This window comes from Trachypithecus francoisi, unplaced genomic scaffold, assembly GCF_009764315.1.
Source record: "Trachypithecus francoisi isolate TF-2019V2 unplaced genomic scaffold, Tfra_2.0 Contig01579, whole genome shotgun sequence".
In the NCBI taxonomy this organism is placed as follows: domain Eukaryota; kingdom Metazoa; phylum Chordata; class Mammalia; order Primates; family Cercopithecidae; genus Trachypithecus; species Trachypithecus francoisi.
In genome coordinates, this window is record NW_022681442.1 from 30,707,023 (window position 1) to 30,717,098 (window position 10,076).

Consider the following 10,076-nt stretch of genomic DNA (forward strand, 5'->3'; position numbering starts at 1 on the left):
TGGAGGAGCTCTCCCCACCCCCCAGGTTCTTCCTCACAAAGAGCAGCTTTCCAGCAGCCTTGCTCTGGATGTTTCAGGAGACATTTGTGGCCAGAGTTCTCACACTCCAGAGACCACAGACCCCTCAACCAGTCCCAGAAGCCCCTTCATAAGTTGAAAGGAACAGCCTGACAAAGCAGCTCTGCATCCAAAGGGAGCAGGAAACCTTCCCCCAACCCTTACAAAAGGATTCTCCCCAGCCCCCTCAGAACATCTTGCATTCTCACGACTCTTTTAGGGAAATCCAAAGGGAAACTAGGACTTTTGGATATCAGAGGACAAGAGATGAGGTGTCATCATTTAGGAATACTTCTGACAGTCCCTCTGAATCACCTATTTTACAGTCTCCTCCAGGGTTTGTTAAAAATGAGGATTACTGCCGGCCGGGCGCGGTGGCTCAAGCCTGTAATCCCAGCACTTTGGGAGGCCGAGACGGGCGGATCACGAGGTCAGGAGATCGAGACCATCCTGGCTAACATGGTGAAACCCCGTCTCTACTAAAAAATACAAAAAACTAGCCGGGCGACATGGCGGGCGCCTGTAGTCCCAGCTGCTTGGGAGGCTGAGGCAGGAGAATGGCGTAAACCCAGGAGGCGCAGCTTGCAGTGAGCTGAGACCCGGCCACTGCACTCCAGCCTGGGCGGCAGAGCGAGACTCCGTCTCAAAAAAAAAAAAAAAAAAAAAAAAAAAAAAATGAGGATTACTGTACCCCTCCTCAAATCTCCAGAATGAGAAACGTATGTGGTGGAGGATGGGGGGAGAATGGGGCCTAGGTTCTGCATTTTTCACAAGTCCCCAGGAGTTCTGGCACATATTAACATATGAGAAACATGGAAAGGGTACAGGAGGGAGAAGGATGGGGGGTGGACAGAATATGTTGAGTCCACTTGAGAGGTGAGTGGCTCACATCACAGAGGAATGGCCAGTCAGGCAGGGCCTAGGCATGTGGCCCAGTGATTGAGTACCTGTGCCAGTAATCACTCAAGATCCTCAGGGAAGTTAGGTATGAGGACAGACCATTTTGTCTTCCCTAGGTCAAGAAGAGATGTAAAGGGGAGGTAGGGTGTGAAGGCCCTTTAATGTCCCTACTTCCTTGGGAGCCCCCTGCTCAAAGGCTGCAAACGGTGGGAGGGACCCGTCCATTCCCAATCCCCAGAGGGAAATTCAGCTACAGACTGGGGAGACACCTGGTGGAGGAATAAGAAAAAGCACAGAAACAAAGGCAATGGAAAAATTTTTTAGTAAAACTGGAAAAGGCTCTACAAAATGTCCTAACTCCAGCTGTCTTGAGGCAGCACACAATAGCATCAGTGTCTAGGTGGCAGGCACTCCGGGCTGACAGCTTCCTCCCATGGCTCTATGGCCAAGCAACCCAGCCCGAGGCAGCTCCCACCCTTGAGGCCCTGGTATTGCAGGCCTAAGCACCTAGGATCCAATTCTAGTACATGCCACTTCATGGCAGGCTCTACAAAGTGGAGAGCAGAGGGGCTTGGTACCCACTGTATCGCCCTTTGACTCTGAAAGCCTAGGCTGGAGTTTTGCATGAAGTCCCCGACTCCCCTGAAGGTTCAGGGGGCCTGACCTTACTGCCTTGAATCTGACCTGCTCATTCCTACCTCAGGGCTTGGATTTCCTTTTCTCTGCCTGGGTCCCTTCTCCGGATGTTCATGGGGCTCTCTAATTCTAGTTGTTTAGGCCCCAGCTCACACGCCCTTGGCTCAGTCACCTTTTCAGACCACTTATCTACACTAGCCTGCCAGCAGTCTATCGCATTTCTATTTTCTTTACAGCATTCTTCACTAACTAAAACTAGGTTTTCTGCTTATTTGTTCATTGCTTGCTTGTCTCTTCCACCAGAATGCATGGGGGCAGAGACCTTTCTCTTTTCAGTGCTGTATATACAGGACCTCAAAGAAAGCCTGAGAAACACAGTAGTTTCTCAGTAGTCTGCTACATTGAATTTTCTCACTATAGAAACCAGCTCTAGGTTAGGCCCCTCAGACTGAGAAGGGCACACAGCTCAGGACCACAGGATAGAGAAGCCCTCAGAGTTTTATGCTCCAGCCTGTCCTATCAGGCTCATTTCAGTGAACAGCTCTGCACAGCCTTCACTTTGAACGCTTAGAGGTATCTGGCTGGTTGGCAGTGGGGGCCTGGCCTGAGCAAATCTCAGATTTCTGTGGCGTAGCCCCCTTTTTGCCAGAAGAGGGCTTTTTGGCCACTGGTCCAGTGTCATCCTTGATCTTCTTGAGCCGGGCCTTGTTCTTTGGTGGAATGGAGAAGGTGAGGGAGTTCTTGTTGAACTCAAGTGGGAAGACACCTACATCTCCATCAAAGCGGTTCTTGGACACCTGCAGATACCGTTTCCCTGGCCCAGTTACCAGCTTCTTGTCCTGCAGGATCAGAACATTGTCTGCTTCCTGGCTTGCCTGGGGGGGGGGTGGGGAGGGGGCAGAAGGAGGAAAGCAGGAGTAAGAAAACATGAGCAAAGCAGAAAGGAAGGCTGACAGGGCAGGGAGAAGTGATTAAGAATGGGGAGAGGGGCTGGTCACAGTGGCTCACGCCTGTAATCCCAACACTTTGGGAGGCCGAGGTGGGCAGATCACCATTTCAGGAGATCGAGACCATCCTGGCTAACACGGTGAAACCCCATCTCTACTAAAAATACAAAAAATTAGCCGTGTGGTGGCACACGCCTGTAGTCCCAGCTACTCGGGAGGCTGAGGCAGGAGAATCACTTGAATCCGGGAGGCAGAGGTTGCAGTGAGCCAAGATTGTGCCACTGCACTCCAGCCTGGGCAACAAAGCGAGACTGTCTCAAAAAAAAAAAAGAATGGAGAGGGAAAGGGAAAAGTACTTCCCCCCATGACCAAAGCTCTTTGAACTACTGACCACGATGCTGGGGCCACTCAAATCTTTCACTTCCCTGACAAGCTTGCTGCTGTTTCAGACGCTGCCTGTGCTGTTCCCTCTCCTTCTCCACAGTGGGCCACCCAACTCAGCCTCAGCTTCTTCTCATTTAGGTCTCGGTCTAAATGTCACATCTCATGAAGGAGACCATTCTTTTTTAGTTTTTTTTTTTTTTTAAAGGCAGAGTCTCAGCCAGGCACAGTGGCTTATGCCTGTAATCCAGCACTTTGGGAGGCCAAAGTGGGCGGATCACAACGTCAGGAGATCAAGACCATCCTGGCTAACACGGTGAAACTCCATCTGTACTAAAAAATACAAAAAATTCCCGGGAGGCGGAGCTTGCAGTGAGCTGAGATCCGGCCACTGCACTCCAGTCCGGGCGACAGAGCGAGACTCCGCCTCAAAAAAAAAAAAAAAACAAAAAACAAAAAACAAAAAATTAGCTGGGCGTGGTGGCACGTGCCAGTAGTCCCAGCTACTTGGGAGGCTGAGGCAGGAGACTTGCTTGAAACTGGAGCTTGCAGTGAGCCGAGATTGTGCCACTGCACTCCAGCCTAGGTGACAGAGTGAGACTCCATCTCAAAAAAAAAGACAAGGTCTCACTCTGCTGCCCAGGTTGGAGTGGAGTGCAGTGGCGTGAGCACAGCTCACCACAGCCTCAACCTCCCAGGCTCAAGCAATCCTCCCACCTCAGCCTCCTGAGTAGCTGCGACCACAGGTGCATGCTACCATGCCCAGCTAATTTTCAAATATATATATATAATATATATATATATGCGTGTGTGTGTGTGTGTGTGTGTGTGTGTATTTTGAGATGGAGTCTCACTCTGTCACCCAGGATGGAGTGCAGTGGCGCGATCTCCTCTCACTGCAAGCTCCGCCTCCTGGGTTCACGCCATTCTCCTGCCTCAGCCTCCCAAGTAGCTGGGACTACAGGTGCCCGCCACCACACCCAGCTAATTTTTTTTTTTGTATTTTTAGTAGAGTCGGGGTTTCACCATGTTAGCCAGGATGGTCTCAATCTCCTGACCTGGTGATCCACCCACCTTGGCCTCCCAAAGTGCTGGGATTACAAGCGTTAGCCACTGCGCCTGGCCAATTTTCAAGTATTTTTGTAGAAACAGGGTCTCACTACATTGCTCAGATTGCCAAACTCCTGGGCCCCAGCAATCCTCCTGCCTCAGCCTTCCAAAGTGTTGGGATTACAGACGTAAGCCACTGTACCCTGCCATTTTTCCACTTCTACATTACTCTCTTTCCCAGCTCCATGTTTGTTCCATCATGGCACATGATTTGTGCTCCTTGCTCTGAATTCCCTGTGCCCAGCCCAGGCCTCGTATGTAATAGGCATTCACTAGAAGCTCCAGGATTGGGCTGGTCCTGATGCCCAGAAGGCCCTCCCATTTACCTGATCATCTAATACCCATTGTCTACCAAACCTCAACCCAACCTTTGTTGTCACCTTCTCTGGGAAGTCTCCCAGATGTCCCAGGCTGACTCAGACATCTCTTCTCTTTGCTCTCCAAATACTTGTGCTACCTATCATAGCTCTTATCATATTGAATTGCAATCACTGTGTTACTGTTTCCCACAGGAGAGGATGTGAGCTCCTGGAGGGCAAGGAGAGCAAAGAACTAACTATGAGTGTCTGTATTTCCAGCATACATATTCCTCACATCATGGCCCCAGAGACATTGCCTCCTGTCTGTTCCAGATGGACAGTCAAGATGATTAAGGCTGAATAAGGGCTGTCTCTGGTCACACCTATCCACTCTACTTTCCAAAGCTTGAGCTCCTCTAAAGGCCACTCACTTTGGCTGAGCCAAAAATGGATGCTGTCTGTAGTTCCTTGTCATCATCCTCTTTCCGGGGGTGAATGACCAGCGTCACATGGCAGTTATTGTCTGTCGCAAACTTCCGAAAGACCCCGACGATGTAGTCTTGAGCTGCGATCCTACCTCCACCCCAACAACACAAAGAGCTTATTAGACACAGAAGGACAAGAACATACACATACTCTTGATTCATTCACATCTCCCCACAAACTACCACAATCCACTCTACCTCCCTCTACCCAAGGACTCACACTCAGATCCCTGTCCATACATCCTGCTGCCATACCCCACACCTCCATATGATACACATGGGGGCGGTACGTGCCTGCACACATCTCAGAAAATAAGAGAGCACAGCGTGTGTGCCTAGAGGCCAGCTGCCTGAGAAGTATGTGTTGTATGTCCAAGCGGGCTCAAGCTAGACAAGAGAGGATGTCACCTGTCTGTGGACAGCTGCTCGTGACCCATCATGAACTGCAGGTTGTCGATGACCACATGACAAATGTCATAGACGTAGACTGCATGTTGCATTGTATCTATTACAGTCCTGGGAAGAGGAAAGGCAAGGAATTTGACAAGTTGTCTCTAGACCACCCCAGGCAGAGGAACTAACATCCTGAAAACTCTTGGCTGCCTCCTCTGCCCTTCTATTATTATTATTATTTGAGACAGGGTCTTGCTCTGTAGCCCAGGCTGGAGTGCAGTGCTGTGATCACAGCTCACTGCAGCCGCAACCTACTAGGCTCAAGTGAGCCTCTTACTTTAGCCTCCTGAGTAGCTGGGACCACAGGCATATGCCACCACCATGCCCAGCCTAATTTTTAAAAATTTTTTTATGGGGGGCGGGTCTCCCTATATGGCCCAGGTTGGTCTCAAATTCCTGGGCTCAAGTGATCCTCCCAAAGTGCTGGGATTACAGGCATAAGCCACTGTGCCCAGCCCTGCCCTCATTCTTTGAAAAACTCGAAACCTAAGGAGATGGGGGAGTTCCTACTGGAGCTGGAAATCAAAGGTTCCTGAGTGCTGGGATATGTCTGGGAAAGCAAGGTGGCTGGAGTCTGGGAGTCTCACCTGATGCTCTGCTGTCCATAGAAAGTCATGAAATAGAGGGGCAGGTCCTCAAAGCGGTCAGCCCAGTGATCGTATTTGTCCAGTTGATCTTCCAGCCGCCCCTCGGCAAACTGTGTAAGCATGACCCGGGCTAGTCTCACATTACTGATCTCGAAGCTACCCCACAGTGTGTTCACCCCCTGGGAACACAAATCCAGGGCATACTCACTGATGAATGTCGTCTTTCCACTGCCTGTTGGCCCTGCAGTGGGGTGGAACAGACTTGGGTGAGGGAGGAAGTCCTACCCTTGAAACCAAGACGTAGGTCAGGGCTTTAAAATTGTGGGGAGGGGGCAAACCTTCTTTTCAACATTGTCATGGCCCAAACCCACTTGCTTTTGTCACCTGATCTTCTGCCCCTTTACTCTAAGTAGTGATTTCTCAAAGGGTTACCTGTGAAGACCGTCAGTTCACCCTTTCGATGTCCCTTCAAGATACGATTGAGGTCTGGGAAGCGGCTCCAGCGGAGGCCAGCTGTTTGCTCCACATTTGACAGTTCTCCTAGCACCTCCTCCCGAAGCTGCCGGAAAGACACGATGGACTTGTGCCAGGCAGGCAGGGCGGTACGAAGAATACGAGAAAGATTGAAGCCTCTGTTCAGGGCCTCCAGGGGACGGGGCTGCTGGTCTCCTGGCCGCACCAAGAAGCATCGTTTGGGGTTCAGTTTTCGTGCAAACAACTTGGCCGCTTCCCAGGACCGAAGGTCATCCCCCAACCAGAATACAATCCGCCGGAACTGTTCCAGGTAAGGGAGTAAGGAAGGGGGTAAACAGGTCGTTCCTCGGGGTAGAGTAAGGGTAGGCAGCCCCGTGGACTGGTTCAAGGCCAGGCTGTCAAGCTCACGACTGGTCAGTACCACCTCAGCATCTCTACGACTAATCAGTGGTAATCCAAACAGATTGTGGTAGGCACTGGGTCGGGGAATAGTGGTTTCCTCATAGCTCACTCCATCCCCCTGGCATTTAGCCTCTAGTAGCTTCAGGCCTCGTAATCCTGAGCCACCAGGGGAGAACCAAGGGAAGACAAGACTGCGAGCAGGTCGCAGATATCGCACACTGAAACGCTTGAGTGTGTCATCTGTAACCTTGGTAAGGCCAAACATTGTATCAGCCAGCTGAACCTCTTTCTGATCAGGCAGCTCCCAGAGAGGTACTGCTCGGTTCCAGATCCTCCGGACCTCCTCGCTGTCCTCAAATTCTGGAGCCTTACTAAGCAGAAGCCCCTCCTCGGCCCCATCCCCTCGCCCCTCCACGCTGGCCTGGAAGTCTTCCCAGCTCCCCTCTGCTAGGCTGGTCATGCAGAGAAAGCGGCCTGTGGTCTTGTCAATGAAGAGGCTGAAGGAAGTGGTAACACCAGTCTGGTCTTTGAGCTGCGAAGACTCTGCAAAGGGGCTCGGTGCCCGCAGGCAACTGTGGCCATCCTGGAAGGGGATCCCATGCCCCCGCAAATACTGGCGGATTTCGGTTGCAGTTACAGGCAACACTGGCATCTCCAAGGCTTGGAGAGTCTCCTTCCCGTACCTTCTGCGAGGAGGGCCTGGGGCCAAGTTTCGGGGCAGGCCCCTCCGACCCATCCACTCCCCACGCAGGGGTAGCAAGATACGGAGGGGGTGCCCACCTCTGAGGAGGACCCACATTCCTAGCCAAATGTAGGAAGTCACTACTTGAAATGCCTTAGGTGCCTGGTTAGCGTGCCTTCACTAGACCAGACTCTATGGATACCCCACGCAGCACTCTGCAGAGCTCACTCTAGGTGCCTTCTTTCTCTCCATGAATTTCTCCTCTTCAACCCCTCTACCCTGCTGCTTAACACATATGCCCATCTACACGACCCTTTCACGTCCACGTCCTTCTACAATGGCTCCCTCACTTCTATGGTCCGTTACAGTTTCTCTCCACCACCTCACCTCTATGACCCTCTACACAGTTCCTCACTGATACAGTTTCTCTGCATCATCTTCTCACCTCTACTGCCCCTCCACAGCATCTCCTCGTCGTCCTCATTTCTATAGCCACCTGCATCCTTTTTATATTCCCTTTGCCCTGGACCCCGACTACAGACCCTCTTCCCCTGCTCCTTCCCCTCACTGGGATCTCAACACAGCGAGAGCACCCAGCACGACTCCCGCCAATCCTCGGGTCCAAAGGAATGCCTGTCTCTATCCTCCCCCGTGTCTTCACTCCGCTCTGCTACTCCGAGCTCCGCCGCGCCGGTCCCCGGCCCCGGGTTACCACTCTTGTCTCTCCCACTTAGCCCGCAACGTGAGCCTTCAGCACACGTTGCTCGCCTTGACCTCGGAAGCAAAACTGCGGGAGCGGTCGTCCCGGAAGCGGAAGTCTCGAGGTTTAGTCCCGCCCCCCCTCGCCGCTTAGGCTCTGCGGTCTCCAAGCTGTAGCTATGACTGCTCGCGGGACTCCGAGCCGCTTCTTGGCCAGTGTTCTGCACAACGGACTGGGTCGCTACGTGCAGCAGCTGCAGCGTCTGAGCTTCAGCGTCAGCCGTGACAGCGCCTCGTCTCGCGGCGCCAGGTGAGCCAAGGGAAGCGCGCGGGCGCGGGTCGGGGTGGGGGTGGGGATAGGGGTGGGGGTGGCAACGACTCCCCAGGTAGGTCGCCCCCAGTCAGGGGTCATACTGCTCACTCTCCCGGGTCCTTTAGGGAGTTCGTGGAGCGGGAGGTGATCGACTTCGCCCGACGGAACCCAGGGGTCGTAATATATGTGAACTCGCGTCCGTGCTGCGTGCCCAGAGTAGTGGCCGAATACCGTGAGTGGGGCCGGGCTCCGTCTGGAGGGCGGGATGGGCTCGGCCCGCTAGCCTCTCTCTCTCCTGGTCGCACTGGCCAGCTTCCGCCCACTTTCACTCACTCTCACCCCCTTCTGCCAGTTAACGGGGCTGTGCGCGAGGAGAGCATCCACTGCAAGTCGGTCGAGGAGATCTCGACGCTGGTGCAGAAGCTGGCCAACCAGTCGGGTTTGGACGTGATCCGCATCCGCAAGCCCTTCCACACTGACAGCCCTAGCATCCAGGGCCAGTGGCACCCCTTCACCAACAAGCCGACCACTTTCCGCGGGCTGTGCCCCCGAGAGGTTCAGGATCCTGCCCCAGCCCAGGTGCAAGCACAGTGAAAAGTTGCTCCACCAACTCCAACCCCAGGCTTTGGACTGTTTCTCCAGTAAAGGTGGTTCTTTCCCTTTGGGATTCCAAGCCCAGGTAAATGGAACCCATCAATGGGCAAGTTGATAGAGGTTCTGCTTGGGATAAAGAAGAGCTGCCTGTTTCTTTCCAGTGCCTGCTTCTAGGGGCAGTGACCTTGTGAACCCCTAATTTCTATCAGTTAGCATCCCTAAAACCTGAGATGAGGAAGACTTAAAGGGTTTTATAGGGCCCTTGTTTTTTAAATCCAAATTGATAATAATTATATCTCAAAACACAATGAGAGGTCTGAAGGCTGGCTTCTGAAGAATCCCTGATGTCTTCTTGGTACAACCACTGAGCTATGGAGAGCTCTGTTGTGATGGGATAGGCACTTTATATCTGTGTGAATGTGTGTGTGTACAGATTTATAAAACTGAGGTTAATAAACTTATCCCAAGTCACATTTCAGGTCTGTCTTCAAAATGTGTGCATATGTTCAGCACAAGCCTCAGTTTTCATTATTTTAAAACTAGACGCAGAACATATAACAACCATCAGGTGGTTAGTATTAAAGGCCAAGTAATTAATCTAGGCCTGACCCCTGAAAGGGAGAGGGGAGTTATTCCCTGACTAACAAGCTTTCTGTGGTCTTAGCTATACATCTCCTTCCCCCCACGTCCCTCTTTGTGCAGAAATAAAATCCATGTCCCCTGAGCCAGCTGGTGGGGGGTGCTGAGAACCTTGGGGAAGGGCAGGAAGGCTGATTAATATTTTCTAGTCTTAGTTTAAAAAGGGGGAATGGTGGAGAAATGAGAGCCAGAAAATAAAAATCTAGAAATCCTCGTAAGAATTCTTGAACCGTTGTCATTTTCTTGTCATGCCCTAACACCATGATCAATGAATAGTGTGAACCTTAATAAAGAGGCCTGCGTGCCTGCCAAGGAGTCTGGATGGAAGCAGAGGATCCCAATCTCCTCTGCAAATAGTTGTACTGGGGAGCAGAGCCAACCCTGGAAGCAGACATCACTGCGGCACCTGTATAGGCTC

The 10,076-nt window shown here is 52.1% G+C and overlaps 2 protein-coding genes across 3 annotated transcripts; one reads left to right on the plus strand and one right to left on the minus strand.

The window, feature by feature from the left end:
- Positions 1-1,260: 1,260 nt before the first annotated feature.
- TWNK (twinkle mtDNA helicase) lies at positions 1,261-8,196 on the minus strand. 2 transcript variants are annotated; one of them, XM_033185387.1, is made up of 5 exons: positions 6,288-8,196; positions 5,856-6,034; positions 5,224-5,331; positions 4,762-4,903; positions 1,261-2,468 (listed from the first exon to the last, which is right to left on the minus strand). In XM_033185387.1, the coding sequence occupies exons 2-5, from the start codon at positions 5,975-5,977 to the stop codon at positions 2,148-2,150; spliced, it is 693 nt and encodes a 230-aa protein (XP_033041278.1). In that variant the 5' UTR covers positions 5,978-6,034; positions 6,288-8,196; the 3' UTR covers positions 1,261-2,147. The 2 variants fall into 2 exon arrangements, with proteins under 2 accessions (XP_033041278.1, XP_033041276.1); XM_033185385.1 differs by having other exon boundaries at positions 1,262-2,468; positions 5,856-6,096.
- Positions 8,196-9,876, plus strand: MRPL43 (mitochondrial ribosomal protein L43). The gene is made up of 3 exons (XM_033185398.1): positions 8,196-8,422; positions 8,551-8,657; positions 8,778-9,876. The coding sequence occupies exons 1-3, from the start codon at positions 8,292-8,294 to the stop codon at positions 9,017-9,019; spliced, it is 480 nt and encodes a 159-aa protein (XP_033041289.1). The 5' UTR covers positions 8,196-8,291; the 3' UTR covers positions 9,020-9,876.
- The last annotated feature ends 200 nt before the right edge of the window (positions 9,877-10,076 follow it).